We start from the raw sequence: 17,821 nt of genomic DNA, 5'->3' as shown, positions 1-17,821 counted from the left end.
GTCCTTGCCTCAAATTCGGCTTCTTGGATAAGGTTATCACGGTAGCCTAGTAAGTCTCTCAACGAACTGATCCATGGCACAGTCTGGCTTTAGTTTTCCTACTGTGAATGTTCTGGCAGGTCTTCCCCAGAGTTCCCCAAAGGCTGGGGAAGAGTGGTGACGTCGGGTCTGATTCCCTAAGCTGAGGGAGAGGCTCATCCTTCATGGCAGCTTGGATGGTAACCTCGGCTATCTTTGTTGTAAGGGGAGTGGTGCCTCCTCCTCCATAGCAAAGATTGTAAAAAGGGCTCTTAAATGCCTGGAGTTTGGTATTGGTACAATCCCAATCTTCCAGGCATCGTACCCATTCCCTTTGAGCCTGCTCTCAACTGTACAAAACAGTCTCCTTGGGATCTTGTCTTCCCTGTTCAGAGCTGCCTCCGTTAGCCTAGCTATCCCATGAAAGGCGGTTGTAGACCGGCGGGATGGAACTCTAAGTCCTCGATACGACGAGTTCCATAGTCTGGGATGGAGATCATACCATCCTTGAAGGGAGCAAAGGCTGCTACCCTCCAAGGATTGCTCTAGAGAAGGCGGGAAGGGTGTTGTAGTCAGGCAACGAGGCAACTCCGGCGCCTGCTACAGGGAGAACGGCTGGAGGCGCTTGGCTCAGCCCTGCCAGTCGATTCTCCTGGTCCGTCAGATGATCAGAAATATTTTGAATCGACTGGCCGGACTGAGTCAACGAGGTGGAGATCTGGGCGAACATTTGATCGAATCTGGTATTCATCAAAGATCTGACCATGTCTCCCACCTGTTGCATGACCCCTGCCATGAAAGCACAGGATCGAAGGGACCAACAGGACTGGCCTCGACAGGGGTACTGGAGGAGCTCCGGTAGAAGAGGAAGGTACTGGCTTGGCGGTAGCGCGGACCTTCTCTTTAGAGGACTTGCCTCTCGACCCTTTCGAATGCGAAAAAGAGGTCTTCGCTTTCCCTGCTACGGGATGGTGAGCCGGAGACTTATGAGAAGAGGAAGACGACGACGTCTTCTTAGAAGACGTCCTCTCCAGGGTCTTCTGCTCTCATTTGCCCCTTCACCTTGGGGACTACTGAGGCAGTAGGCATCTTGGTAGGAATCTCTGATTCCGTGAAGCCTTGAAAAGAAGCAGAGGAAGGGACAGGCGAAGAAGATCCAGAAGCGTCCAAGGGAAGCCTGGGCGCCTAACAAACCCACCTCAACCAACAACTCACCTCCACCTACCGTCATTGGCTCTACATTGAGGTCCAGCGTCACGACGTCTGCGAGCTGTCCTGGCCTCCCCCTTCCATCAGGGCCTGCTCACCTGTTGCTGAATGGCGGCGATCGCCGGAGCTGCCGCGGCGGGGTCGACATACCCAGTCGACTTACCGCCTGGGAATGATCCTAACAGCCATACTCTTATCTAAGATACAGTGGTCCCCCCGTATTTGTGGGGGATGCGTACCAGACCCCCTGTGAATAGTTAGAACCCGTTAATGTTTGGAACCCCTATAAAAATGCTAAAAACAGCCTATTTTGTTTCACAAAAAGTGCATTTTATGATGAAATTCATCAAAAAAAAACAAGAATTTGTGGATATTTATCATAGAAAAATACTGCGAATGCGCGAATTTCCGCGAATAATGCAGGGAAACGTTCCCGAGAGAAATCCGCGAATGTGTGAGTCCGCGAATCTGGAGAACGCGAATACGGGGGTTCCACTGTATATGGGCTGCCCCTTCGGTGCGTTCTTGCCAAAGCCACCTACCCAGGCTTTCAGGGTAGCCGACGCGGCGTCCGTAACGGCGGCAGCCTGAAAAAGAGGGTCATTGTAGTCCTTACAACAAAGCCCCGAGGACAAATGATTAACATTTGAAACTGTTAGAACTATATATAGCATTATAACACAAATTTATGTGATAGTATATACCAGGAACGAATATACCTACGCCGGTATATACTTACTCTGTCCGAAAACTGTTCCACCAGCTCATAGCAGATGGAGCAGGCTTCATGGTGCCAAACGATCAAGTCCTTGTGGTGGACGGCACAGGGAGCGTGCGAGCGACAGACCTCGTGCCCGCAGGGATCCTGGAGGACGGCGTTACACCCGGCCTCCTGACAGTTGGTAGCCTGTAAGTGGATAGATACATAATTATCTTCATTATACACTATCAGGACCACTTAAGATGCTCCGCTGCATGCGGGAGTAGCATAGAATTTTGGGCATAATCCTCCCCTGTAATCCGTGTGGGAGTATCCATGGGACCCGGTAAACTGGTCGAAATTTCCCGGTGTACGCCGGAGAGGAGAATTTGGATAAACCAGATACCTTTCATACACCTATAGTTGAGTTTCAAGGAGGAGTACGACACGCCGGAGAACGAGAGAGGATTACCCATAATTTAAAACTAAATATATTAACACGTTTTCAGCGATGGGACCCGCCAGTGGGTCACACTGTTCTCTCATTTGCTGCAATGTGACCCACTGGTGGGTCCCAGTAGAACAAAATAATTTTTTTTAATTTAAAAAAAAAAATCTTAAACTTTTAATTGCAATTATTATTTTAGTAGACCAGTATTGCTATCAAAGGGTTGAATTATACAAAAAAAAATAGAAAACAAAGTTTTATTGAAATAATTGCAAAGAAAATTTGTCTGACATTCAGTATATAAGAAAATTAGTTTTCCATTCCATTTGCTAATGAAAAATCATATAACTAGTTATGTTTGAGATTGAAACATGATAAACATAGATATGGAGTGCCATCACATGAGTCACAATATGTGGAAACCTTTCTTGACTTGATTTTGGCCACTTTGGATCCTTCATTTGCTGCTAACATTTCGTAGCAGCCTCTGCATCGTTTCCTTGTTTTTCCTTTCTGTCCTTCTGCTTCTTTGAGACAATGTGAAGATTTTCCTGAATATTCATACTTGATTTTCCTGGGTTTGTTTTTTTCCTTCATGATACCACTAGTATAGTATAAGACAATAGATTCCTTGAATGCACGTAAATGACATTTTTTTAACAGCAAAGTACTTATTGTAAAGTACCCAAGCATTCACTATAGAAGTACCAGCAATAAATTCTAATGCTACTTTTCTGTACCATTTTCTTGACTTCTTCAGAGGTGAATAATATGATGACATTTGATCTGATAAATCAACTCCTTTCTTGCACTTATTATAGTCTAACACACTTTGAGGTTTCTTGATAGGTAAACCAGTCCTTGTGACTTTACCTGTGTTGATTAGAGTAGCATCATGTTTCTGGAACTGTTGATAGAGTCACAACATATCTTTTATCTTTCCAATTGAATACTTTCACTCCATTCTTATTTTCTAAGGCTTTAATTTCACCTCTCTTTAGTTTTGCTTTTGTAACTGACTTTGAAGATACTTTCTATTGACTCTTACTGTGCCATATAGGTAAGTCTTCCGCTGAAGAAGATACTCTCCTAAGAAACTGGAGATAATAGTAATTATCTGCAAACAAAGTCACTCCCCCCCATATCCATATGATTTGCAAGGAGTCTTACTACAAGAGATTCAGTCTTACTTAGAGGTGGAGTAGCTACTCCTACACCAGTTTAGAGTGTATCCATCAGGAGTGCAAAGTTTGAAAAGTTTGCATCCATACTTATGGGCTTCTCTTTTCCAGGGATGTACTGTCTGAAAATGACACGGCCTCTGAAAGGCACCATACTCTCATCAATTATAACATCAGATCCTGATTTATAGATTGATTGATACTGGACCAAAAATCATATCTATTGTAATTTTCTTATTTTCCAATCTCTTCCCACATTAGGTTCTTCAGTGTTGCAAAAATGTAACATTTGCAAGAGCAAGAGGAAGCGGTCTCTACTCATTGTTTTTGGAACAATTTCATTCTTATAAAGGATGCTTTTGACCAATATAATAGGATCTCAGGGAATGGAACCAATCCCATGTAAATGATAAGTCCAATAAACTTTTCAATTTATTTGTTATTTGTAGGAACACACTGCTGTAATTTCGATCTTCTTGTTACAGTAACCGAAGAAATTTTCTGCTCAGCATATCAATTGGTTTCTTGAACAATTAGATTTATAATATCATCAGTAATTATTTTTGTTTGTAAACATCAATAGGCCAAATTTGGTTATCTGTAGACGATGGATGCACAGTTACACAAAGTTCTTCTTTCCCAGTAAATCCATGTTGTTGAACTTTCTTAGTCACTTTTATCCACTCGGCATTTGGTGGACTTGTGTCTTCATTCAAAATTTCTTCCTCCTTATCTTCCTCATTTTCTTGCTCTTCTTCAGTGATTTGATTTCAGAATCATCATGGAGAGACTCTTCACTTGATGAACTGCTTCCTGTTTCTGAATGAATATATTCATCATCAGAAGTGTCTTCTTCAGAAGACAGTTCTTCTTCAGAATTGGAGCTTTCATTTCTATCAGATTTTTTTTTACTTCCATAAAAGTGGAAGCCAACATTGTAACACCTGCAAAGATGATGTGCTGTGTAAAGTTTTGATACTAAGGTAAAACAATATATAAAATTACTGATTGATTTATAGAAATTTAGAAAAGATTCAAACTAGGGGTCATATTATCGGCATTCACTACCTAAGAAAAAAACAAAAGACAGAAAAGAGGAAACCCTTACCAACCCTCAAATATATAAATATATAAATAAAAAAAAAAGACAAAAGGAAACCCAAATAACCAAAAAACCCTCAGATACGTAAATTATATATAAATATTTATTACATGATAGCAGGTCTCATAGATACAGAGTGGTTAGCTACAATTAAAAAAAAAATTCAAGTGGGACCCACCGGTGGGTCCCATCGCACTGCAGTAATAAAATTTTCATTCAGATGCGATGGGACCCACTGGTGGGTCACGGCTTTTCTTACCTCAACAAGTCTATCTTGTGAGAGACAAGCATGAACAACCTCTCCCCTTGTCTCCTTTGGTACTGACGATAGAGCAGTTTTACTACTGTCGCAGTACCAGCATTCCAGCTATTATGGCTGTCGCAGGAAACAGTGTTAAGTAATAAGTTGGGAGCGTGTAGCTCCGTCGTAAAACCCCTCCGTCAACCACCGGTGCGCTCGGAGAGCAAGCGGGCGCTCCGTCAGAAGGCGAAGGGGACTACTGATACACAACGAGGAAGCATGTAGGACCGACCGATCCCCCTCCCCCACCCTTCAATAGCTGGCGGAGACAGCTATAACTAGAAAAGAGAGAGGAGGGATCGTGCAAAAGGAACGCCGGAGAAGGACTGATGCGGACAGAGGGGGTCCAACCCCCCCGATCACACCGGAACTCCTCCGAAGCTTATAGATAACAAGGACAGTCCAGCAGTACTCCCTAAAGTCCATAACTCCCGTGACCCCCCTAAAAGGGGGGAGGAGGAGTGTGCTCGGATGGTCGCTATAGCGACAGTGAGCGAGCGAGGACAGACCCCCCCTTCCGCGTGGGAGGAGGGGGAGGGGACTGGAACTAGGGCGACCAGTGGCTCGACGCGAGCGCAGGTGGAACCATGAGGTGATAATGCAACAAAACTAGCCTAGCTAGGCCAAACTGATCGCCATAAACAATGCAACCGCTAAAATGATAAATACATCGTAATAAAGAGAGAAAGGGAATCACGAGTGAGAGAGAAAGGGGACGTCCAGGAGAAGTAGGCTAATTTCCCCGAAGGAAAACAAGCAAACTGCTCAGGAGCTGGCCTTAGCCGACACGTAAAAAGGAGGGCAACGGCCAGGATAGCTGGACTAGAAGAGACATAATAAAAATAGTAATCACTCACAAGCCTAGACACCTAGACAAAGGGACATGCATGCATGAACACTAATCTAAGGCACAGGCAACGGATTTCCGAATAGTACGATGTAAAATAATAAATGTGTGGGAACTTGTGTACCATGTGATAAAACCCACATATAAAGGTAATAATACACTGGATAGATACCACGGTATGGGGGACCGAAGTATCTAATCGAACATGAGGTGAGCCGGCAAGGCCGCCATGCGCCAGACCAGGTGACTATTATCGGACCTAAAAAACGGTAAAAATAGCTCCTGGCTGACAAAAAACTAATTTAAAACCTTTTGGGGTACTTAACTTAGCTGCGGCGATAGCTGCTAATTCATGGTTAAGGTAAAAATCCAGAAAAAGACACGAAAGTCACAGAGCAAAAAATAGCACGTGTACCCAAGTTCGCTATAACGAAAAGGATGGCCACCAGAGGTGCTGCAGTCGGCGTGGTGGGTAGCGTAGCAGTAGTAGTTGCTGACTCCGACTGTGTATCAGCTCTCTCAGGAGGGGGATTTTGATGAAGGAGAATTCTAAATGACAAGAGTTCGTGGTAGTGTCTCACTCGCCCCAGCTCCATACCGACACCCTCTTTTTATTTAGGGTGAGCGTCAGTTATTCTGACATCCTCCTGAATTTATTTTTTCTCTGGTATAATGTTAGTATCATTACCTAGAAATAATGAACTTAAGGATTATTTCACGAAGCGACACGAACTGAGCCCAGAAAAGAAACTTGTAATTTCGGTTAGGGTCAATCGTTTAGGTTGTGACCGTGTGATATACGATAATCCTGGATTATTCTTTTCTTTTAATTTTTACCCTTTTGACAATTAACCATCTGGTATTCTTGATCTTTTGTTGTGGTACCTGAGACCTTTCTCTACAATTGTATTTCATTCGCTCCTTGACAATGTCTTCGTAAAGACGAAAGCGCTTGGATTTCTGACTATCATTTTGGGTTCCTGATTTTGAATTCGCTTATTTATGAGTCACTGGCATTCTACTGTGTTTATTTTTTAAGCATATCTATATCTCTCTCTCCTCCTCTCTCTCTACTCTCTCTCGTATTATATATATATATATATATATATATATATATATATATATATATACTATATATCATATATATATATATATATATATATATATATATATATATATAGTATATATATATATATATATATATATATATATATATATATATATATATATATATAGATATATATATATATATATATATATATATATATATATTATTATATATAGTATATATATATATATATATATATATATATTATATATATATATAGATATATATATATATATATATCTATATATATATATATATATATATGTATATAGTATATATATTATATATTGATATATAGTATATATATGTATAGTATGTATGTATTGTATTGCTTTTTTTTATAATTCATTTTTATATTTTATAATTACATGTATCTTTTCTCATTTTTAAAAAAAATTTCTTTTATAATTATTATTAAAATATATAGGGTCTTTTTATCTATAGTTCGGCATCAATGACCTAGTTGTCGTGATGCTAGATTAATATAGTATCAATCAATCAATCAGTCAAACTTCTGTTAAAATTTCTGAAAGGTTACCAAATAATAAAGGTCGTATAACTCAATGTTTACATGTTGTTCGCTTGCCACTCAGGCTATTTATTATGAAGATATGCCATTAATATATAAGGTGAAAATGGTTTTATTACCTTTATTGTCTGTTTATATAATGTGAATCTTTTCATGCATGTCGATGGTCATCACACCGCATCCGAGGCATAGCCTCCAGATAAATATCATATACATAACACGGCAAATCTGCGATGCTGCGATTTATACCCATGATATAGAACGGGAAGTGATCCAAGGAAAAACCCATGGCTAAAGCTGGGGTCAAACATTGACAATTTCACACTACGCATATTGGAATGGCTGCTTTACAACTGAATTACGGACTATTTATGCTCAAATCTCCATGCGCCGTCACACAGTCCACAACTAGTCCTCAAGTTTACCGATGTCTGCCAAGTGATTGCGGATGTCCAAAGGTGCATTGGGCATACGTGATTGAGAAGTGACAAATGTCAAAAGTTGGCATGTCATGCCCACCTAAGAGAAAGTGGCCTTATGCCCTTTTGACATACGTGAATAAATTCATGTGGTTACGTCAGACGCGGGTTCCAATTCCGATGTACATTGTCCATTACAACATACGCAATGTCTTTCGTCCCTCCCAGTATGGGAGTGGGGCCTGCACAGTAGGGTGTGTGCAGTTCACAGGCATGATTCATTAGACAGATCTGCCTTTTTTTCTCTTTTTGTTCGGGTTTTGATAAACATATATTTGTGATAGAAGATTTTCGGTATTTTATATTGTCTAAGAACTTCTCATACAGAAATAACACAAATCAACCTGAGTGGAAATATATATGGTAACAATATCAATATTTCTTACTAGTCACTTTTATACAGAACGTTCACTAACTCTTTAGAAACTAAGTAAGTCAGTGACTTCATTGCAATCTATACAAGTTATTGTTGTGAAATATAAATAAAAAGGCACCTTTTATTTCCATCAATAATTTTGGTGTATCAGCTCATTTAACATTTTCTTTTAACAGAATCTAACAACAGAAAGAACCTTGCCATCCAGAAGAACCAACAAATGGAGGTAGATGGTGATGATTGTGAAGTAAGTGTTGGGATTATTGTATACTTAAGTAATATAATATTATGCTTTTGCAATTATTTTTACTTCTCATTATTTTAGTGAGCTTCTAATCTTTGGATAGCTTGTAACTCGAGCCTAAAGATCAGTAACTTGCCTGGAAACTTTTTATTGAATAAATGATTCATTCTGGAGAAAGGAATAACTGGGCTCAGAAACAGGAATGAGGTTGAGTGTAATGGAAAGTAAATAAATAACTTACTTGTCAACAAGTCATAACATTAATAAATAACTTATTGGCAAATAACTTTTTAAAACTCCATTACAAGCTCTGTATTGTTTATTTCTAAATGGTTTTTGTGGTTTTGACTAAAGTCTTGTTTATTTATAAACTTTGCTCTGTAGAATATGTAATTGAAAGAGGTGAGGGAATGTTTCCTTTCAAAAGCTAATAGTATAGAAATTTTCCTTTAGTACTTAATGATTATGGTTGGATTCCTTTGTCATTCTGAAAAAAACAAAGGAAGTGTGTATCAAATATATAATACTCACAAGCACACACATATATATCGACATATACAGGAAGTACTTGGGTACCTGGTTATTGGCAGGGGTTCCATTCTTGGCTGGGTGCTGATGAGCGAGAACCTCCATTACCCAAAACCCAGTGAATTAAGCGCCGAGATTTGGTTAATGTCACCTCTGTTGGGTATGTTATGGCCCCATAGCTCCATTACCAGCACCTTATGGTGCTGATAACAGAAACTTTGCCCGTTATGGCGCCATAAATCAACGATTTTATGGTGCTAGACAAGCCCCACAAAACTAGATTGCCATTAACCAAGACCTCTGATAGCTGGGGAATGCCTGTAAATATATATATATATATATATATATATATATATATATATATATATATATATATATATATATATATATATATATATATACTATATATGCATATATATATATATATATATATATATATATATATATATATATATATATATATATATACTATATATGCCATATATATATATATATATATATATATATATATATATATATATATATATATATAATATATATATATATATATACTATATATACATATATATATATACAGGCGGCCCTCGGTTAGCGGCAGGAGTTCCGTTCCTGGCCACCGGACGCCAAGCGATTTTCGACGCTGAGCGATTTTTAAAGCCTACGGCCGCCGCACACCTTCTTTCGAAACTCTAGACCAGTCAAAGGCGCCGTAATCCCACAACGGCGCAATAAGTAAAATTATATTTATGCAGTATAGTACTATAGAATTTACTGTACAGTACATGTGGGTGTCTAGAGTATGTAAAGATATAATAAAAAAAAAAAAAAAAAAAAGTTTATACAGTGTACAGGTAGCTGTAGTGTTCAGGTTACGATCATTAGTCTTACGATAGTCCGATTTTATGAGAGATCAAATTACAATGGCCTAACTTTATCCATCTTCTAGTTACATAAATTCAATAACAGTAAAAGAGAATGATGAAAGTATGGTTTTAATGTTATACTCGTTGCGTGAACGTGTACAGCCATGAACAACCGAACGAGAAACTACTTTTTTTTTTTTTTTTTTGCCTTTTTTTTTAAGTACAACCGAACTGGATAACATCTGTTTGGCGTTGTTTTCGATCATCGTACTACAGTGCAACATTGCCGATTTGTTATAAATGGCGTTATGTATAGAATAGAACTGAGATATCTTAATGTAATAACTTTATTCGCTATAGATCAGAGTCAATATAGATTAAAGATCAATCGGGAAATATACCGTTAAATTTAAACCTAGTTATAACTGAAGCTGAGAAAACTGTTCAAGCTGCTAATGACTATTATCGTACATCGGCAACAAGGATAAAACTGCAGTAAACGTCTGCCATCACACACAACTGTAGATAAAATTGGGATAAAATCATTTTAATCAAAACTACTGTGCTTGAAAGAACACATTTTACTGTTGGTTTCACGCCGATATAAGATAAATAATGTAAAGTTCGTATTACGATGATATAAAGGATTATTGCGAACGGAATCACGTAATTTTTTATTTTTTACGCAATAAACATGTCGCCAACGTAATCTGTTAACGAAAAAATAGTAGTTCACATTCATAACGAGACATATTCAATAAATATTTCCACCTAAAAACACGCTGTATAAGGAAAAAATAACTTTATCTCATATAAGTCAAGTATATAGATATTCGTTATGCTAACTAGAAGCAAGAGCATTCGCATTTCGCTCAGAATTGCGTATTCATCAGCTGATTTCACACCACAACATTGGCCGCTCCGCGGAATACGGGCTTAAGTTTGCCGTAGTATTTTAAAATACAATAATATGAGAATACATACAATATTCTTGGATACAGAGAAATAATGTATACTTTTTAAAGGATTTATGGAAAAGATGCCATAATTAATAAAATAAATAATGCATTTTTCGGAACTGGCGGACAAGAACGAACATGAAAAACCATCCCCTGACAACGTAGAGCGTAGTTACAAAGGCTGCCTTAATTTGTATCTTATTTCTGTACAAAAATGAAAATACCTTTACGTAATATATTTTCATACACATTTTAAACATAAAAGCATAAACATTTGAAAAATCGACACATCGATCGCTAAATTTGCACTCTTTTTAACTCTATATTTTCGGAAGAGCGGCAGACGGCGGCATACAAGAACGAACTTGAAAAAAACATCGTAGTCGATAACTTGAAGGGGAGTTTCAAAAGCTGCCTTTTTATCATATTTCTGCACAGAAATAAAAATACCCTATTCGTAATACATTTTCATACACATTTTAAACATAAAAGCATAAACATTTTATAAAATCGACACATCCATCGCTAATTTGCACTTTTTTTAAATCGATATTGTCGGAAGAGCGGCAGGCAGGCGGCTTACAAGAAAGAACATGAAAAATATCGTATTTGATAACGTGAAGGGCAGTTTCAAAAGCTGCCTTTGTATCATATTTCTGTACAGAAATAAAAATGCCTTTCACGTAATACATTTTCATACACATTTTAAACAAAAGCATGAACATTTATGAATCGACACATCCATAGCTAAATTTGCACTTATGAATAACTCTATATTTTCGGCATATAGAACAGCATCAGCGGCATATATTTTACCCTAATACCTATGTAATAACTCTCCATAAAATTTGTTAATATAATTTGCATAACCTTTATGGTCTGAACGGCATTTCTACAAATGTATGAACTCTTTAGACAACGGCGCTAGCGGCGCTGTTAACTGAAATTTGTGCCGTAAAGATACCTTTAAAATGCCTTATTTTTTTAATGAATATTTTTGACGACCGCCGTAAAACCGATTCGCCGTTGAGTGATTGCGCCGTTAACCGCGGGCCGCCTGTATATATATATATATATATATATATTATATATATATATATATATATATATATATATATAATATATATATATATATATATATATATATATATATATATATATAGTACACTTATATACAAAACATATACATATACATTAAATATATACATATACACACACACACACATATATATAACGAATACCACGGGAAAATGATAGTCAGAAATCCAAGCGCTTTCGTCTTTATTCAGACATCGTCAAGGTGTATAAAGGCTGCTGTGACATCAGACGATGTCTGAATAAAGACGAAAGCGCTTGGATTTCTGACTATCATTTTCCTGTGGTATTCGCTTATTTATGAAGTCACGTGCATCTACTGTGATTTTTTAAGCATATATATATATATATATATATATATATATATATATATATATATATATATATATATAATATATATATATATATATATATATATATATCTCTAAAAAGGAGCCCTATAAAAACACCAAATGTAGAGAGAAAAGTACTATATTTCAGAGACTGCTGTCTCTCTCTTCAGGTATATGAATGAGAAAAGTTTACAGAAAAGGTGGTATTTTATACAAGAGATTCGTCCACAAGTAAGCTAATTTAGGTCACCCCCGCTGATAATCTTCCTTTAATCTTCTTAAGCGTTGGTTGAATGAACACTGCGTCGACGATGTCTGATGTCCAATTCCCTTTTGAGATGTTCATTACCTGCTTCTCTTTTATTAAGGCCGATTCCATCATTTGACTCTTGTACCGCAGTTGCTGCTATAAATTACATGTGACATATTCCAGTTTATTCTATGGTTATGTTCATTTATATGATTGAAAATAGCCGAGTTCTGTTGTCCATACCTAACTGACCGTTTGTGTTGTATTAATCTCTGGGGAAGTGATTTACCTGTAAATCCGATGTAAGATTGGTCACAGTCCTGGCATGGGATCTCATATACCCCAGAGTCTTTGGGCGATTGTCTTTTGTTGTTGGCGTTAATCAGGGATTTGGCTAAGGTATTTGGGTAGGTAAATGCAAAAGGGTTGAATTTCCCTAGGGTGTGAGTTCTCTCTTAATCGTCTCCAGGTGGGGAATTTTTATTTTATTGTTGGGTGTGTCTCTGGTCTTGTCTTTAGGGGGTCGGTAGAAAATTACGTTTGCTTTTTGAATTGCTTTCTCAATTATATGGTCAGGATACTTTAAAGATGAAAGTTGCTTGCGAATTAGTTCAAATTCTTTTTCCAGGAAATCTGGGGAACAAATTCGTAAGGCTCTTAGGAATAGTTGCTGGCTAGACCTATCTTGATAGTATTGTCATGATAGCTAAGTAGTGAATATATGTGAAAGTGAGAACGTTGGTTTTCTGGTATATGGTAAACTTTGTATTCTGTCGTGTCTCTGATTATTAAAACATCAAGAAAAGGAATTTTGTTGTCTGTTTCCCATTCAACTTTAAATTTGATGCTGGGCACTAATGCGTTTAATTTTGAGAGGAATTCGTTAAAATTACCCCACTTATTATCCCAAAATGTTAGTATGTCATCCACGTATCTATCCACAGCATGTTTTTGGGTTTTATTGGCATTTATACTGTAGTTTCAAAGTATTCCATGTACAGATTGCTAAAATAGGACTTAAAGGACTACCCATACTACACCCGAATTTTTTGCTGTAGAATGATTCCCCGAAGAAATACGTTATTAGAGCACTAAATTCAACGAACTTTATTATTTTGTCAAGTGCCAAAGGGAAATGATCTGAATAGGGGGATAATTTTTACCCTTAAAAACTGAAGAACGTCCTGTAACTGGTACTTTTGTGAATAGGGAGTCTACGTCAAGGCTTAAAAGTTTTATGTTGTGAAGTGGTATATGTGCTTCTCTGAATTTGTGACAAAAGTCTTCCGAATGTTTGATGTGACTGGGAGAAAAAGTAAAAAAGCCTAAAAAACAAAAAAGGAGAAAGGAGGCCAGCTAACCATTTAGAAATTTTTAGGCACTTTTTCTCCCAGTCACATCAAACATTCGGAAGACTTTTGTCACAAATTCAGAGAAGCACATATACCACTTCACAACATAAAACTTTTAAGCCTTGACGTAGACTCCCTATTCACAAAAGTACCAGTACAGGACGTTTTTCTTCAGTTTTTAAGGGAAAATATATCCCCCTATTCAGATCATTTCCTTTGGCACTTGACAAAATAAATAAAGTTAGTTGAATTATGTGCCATCTAATAACGTATTTTCATTCGGGGAATCATTCTACAAGCAAAAATTCGGGTGTAGTATGGGGTAGTCCTTTAAGTCCTATTTTAGCCAATCTGTACATGGAATACTTTGAAACTACAGTAATAAATGCAATAAAACCCAAAAACATGCTGTGGATGAGATACGTGGATGACATACTAACATTTTGGGATAATAAGTGGGGTTATTTTAACGAATTCTCTCAAAATTAAACGCATTAGTGCCCAGCATCAAATTTAAAGTTGAAGTGGGAAACAGACAACAAAATTCCTTTTCTTGATGTTTTAATAATCAGAGACACGACAGAATACAAACTTTACCATATACAGAAAACCAACGTTCTCACTTTCATATATTCACTACTTTAGCTATCATGACAATACTATCCAAGATAGGTCTAGCCAGCAATCCTATTCCTAAGAGCCTTACGAATTTGTTCCCCAGATTTTTTCCTGGAAAAAGAATTTGAACTAATTCGCAAGCAACTTTCATCTTTAAAGTATCCTGACCATATAATTGAGAAAGCAATTCAAAAAGCAAACGTAATTTTTTTCTACCGACCCCCTAAAGACAAGACCAGAGACACACCCAACAATAAAATAAAAATTCCCCACCTGGAGACGATTAAGAGAGAACTAACACACCCTTGGGAAATCCAACCCTTTTGCATTTACCTACCCAAATACCTTAGCCAAATCCCTGATTAACGTCCAACAAAAGACATCGCCCAAAGACTCTGGGGTATATGAGATCCCATGCCAGGACTGTGACCAATCTTACATCGGATTTACAGGTAAATCACTTCCCCAGAGATTAATACAACACAAACGGTCAGTTAGGTATGGACAACCAGAAACTCGGGCCTTATTTTCAATCATATAAATGTAATCATAACCATAGAATAAACTGGAATATGTCACGTGTAATTTATAGCAGCAACTGCCGGTACAAGAGTCAAATGATGGTAATCGGCCCTTAATAAAAGAGAAGCAGGTAATGAACATCTCAAAAGGGAATTGGACATCAGACATCGTCGACGCAGTGTTCATTCAACCAACGCTTAAGAAGATTAAAGGAAGATTATCAGCGGGGGTGACCTAAATTGGCTTTACTTGTGGACGAATCTCTTGGTATAAATACCACCTTTTTCTGTAAACTTTTCTCATTCATATACCTGAAGAGAGAGACAGCAGTCTCTGAAATATAGTACTTTTCTCTCTACATTTTGGTGTTTTTATGGGGCTCCTTTTATTAGATGGAATTCTGTTGTTACAGAACACTTTTACCAGTCATATATATATATATATATATATATATATATATATATATATATATATATATATATTATATATATATATATATATATATATATATATAGATATATATATATATATATATCGATATATATATATATTATATATATATATAATATTATATATATATATTATCGACATAATGGGCTTGTTTTGGGACAGTTAATTCAAAATAATTTTTGTATCACATTTGTGAAGATCAGTTGAACATTCTTTGATGTCACAGCAGCCTTTATACACCAGGCTCATTCATAAGCAATGCAATGTTGGCAATACTATAAATGGAAGCAAGGGATACAATTAGACTGATACCTTATCTTTAAGAACCATCAGAAAAGAGAAGTCAAAGAAGTGTAAGAGAGGACCATAATCACACAAAAATCTAATAATATTGAATAAGAAATTCAAAGTATAAATATTTTGACATACAAAATATTATTTTTACTTTACTATACATAATGGTTTTTGTATGATATGAAATTGTTTTGATTTGCAGGAGGAACAAAGTAAGGAAGCTAAAGTGAATTGCAGAGTGTGCAATTGCTCTTTTGCCAATCAAGTAGCCTACTATAATCACGTGAAGTCCCAGCAACACATGGTGAAGAGTGCTGCGCTTGATGGTTTGTATCAGTTTATGAAAAATTTTAGTGCTAGTGAGTGCTGTGAAAATATAAAGGAATTCATTGGTAATATTGCTAAAAGTATCTGATTCAACACCAACCCATTACTATACTTTAGCTTAATCTGCAGTAGGAGTTATTTCCAGACATGTCCCAAAAGAGTCCCTCTCTCATCTTATCTGACTGAATATGCCTCCGGGCCCATGAGCACCTACATTAGTGAAAACTGGTCATTATCTGTGTTTGATGTATGGATCACACCTTCAGTCTCATTCCTTGGCAATAATGTTTTATTATATTCAGTTTGATTTCTAAGATCATTTTGAATTATAATCCTGTAGGGAACTGGCAAACACCGGGAATTTTCCAGCTTAGATAAAGGTTCTAATGCTGTCCGCCACTCCCTCCATCTATAGAGCACAACTGCAGTCACTTCAAAGTTGGGGAGTATGGTCAGATTGGCATCAAGATAGCAGCTAATCATTTTTACCAATAATGGGAACACACTGCAATACCACAACTTACGGTAATGGCATAAGATGGTAGGCTATGGATAGCCTAACAGGTTCATGATCCAGGTTATGGCACTGAAGCAACTGTAAAAGTACAGTGGTCCCTCACCAAATTTGTGAAATGTATCTCCAAATATATTATGGGAAAATTCACTAATTCACAGATTTTTGTAGAGCATTATTAATTACTGTATTTTTATTTTATTTTTATGACTAGATACATCTTTATGTTTAAAAAAATTATTACTAATTTTCAAATTTTGATCTATTATCATCATAATATGTACTGTATGAAAAATTATTTCTCTCTCTCTCTCTCTCTCTCTCTCTCTCTCTCTCTCTCTCTCTCTCTCTCTCTCTCTCTCTCTCTCTCTCTCTCTCTCTCTCTCTCTCTCTCTCTCTCTCTCCTTCCATGACAATGCACTATTGGCTAAAGGAGCTGGAAGTAACCAGTGACAAAGCATGTAGCTTGATGCTTTAGAATGTACTGTCACTAGTCTCTCTCTCTTTCACTGAGATAAGAGAGAGAATTTTAATGCATATGTATAATGTATGTATGTTTGTGTTGTTTGATACATAAGTGATTTACTAATTTTCAAATATTAACATTATTGTAGACACAGCAAAATAAGGAAAATGTAGGTAAGATTTTAGCTCAAATCGTTTTCCCTGATCTTTTTCTGTCCTTGACTTAGGGAGAGGGGTAAAGGCTCTCTCTCTCTCTCTCTCTCTCTCTCTCTCTCTCTCTCTCTCTCTCTCTCTCTCTCTCTCTCTCTCTCTCTGAATGGTATATTTGATATAGGATGATACTTTACGTATACATTTGGTATTTGAACTTTCAAGATAGGCAGATATAAGCATTTTTAAAGGGGAGTTCTAACTATTCGCAGGGTGTCTGGTACCCATCCCCTGCAGATATGGGGGGAACATTGTATGCTTTCTTGTAGTTGCTTATCATTTCTAGCTTTGTTTGCTGTTAGTTGTTAGAGGCTCAGGAGGCTTAGGAAGACACAATGCAGGTTTCTTGCTTCATTAACACACTAGTAAATGATACATTAGTTTTACAAGTTAAGTAGTATGAATATGAATCAAAGTATCTTCTTAACCCACAATTGGTGAGGCTCTCCATCTCACTCTGCTAAGTCTGTCTCCTGTTCTCTCTAACTTCTCTACCTCCA

At 37.0% G+C, this 17,821-nt stretch overlaps 1 protein-coding gene across 1 annotated transcript in view; it reads left to right on the top strand.

Moving 5' to 3' along the window:
* LOC135213642 (cytoplasmic 60S subunit biogenesis factor ZNF622-like) overlaps window positions 1–17,821 on the top strand; it is a gene marked incomplete in the record, with an annotated part of 424,578 nt that overhangs the window by 126,162 nt on the left and 280,595 nt on the right. Inside the window, 2 exon segments of the mRNA XM_064247682.1 lie at window positions 8,475–8,545; window positions 16,008–16,131. Coding sequence (XP_064103752.1) covers window positions 8,475–8,545; window positions 16,008–16,131 — 195 coding nt within the window.

This window comes from Macrobrachium nipponense, chromosome 43 (genome assembly GCF_015104395.2).
Source record: "Macrobrachium nipponense isolate FS-2020 chromosome 43, ASM1510439v2, whole genome shotgun sequence".
Taxonomy (NCBI): Eukaryota; Metazoa; Arthropoda; class Malacostraca; order Decapoda; family Palaemonidae; genus Macrobrachium; species Macrobrachium nipponense.
The sequence above is the reverse complement of the archived record's forward strand: the minus strand, read 5'-3'. Positions and strand labels throughout refer to the sequence as shown.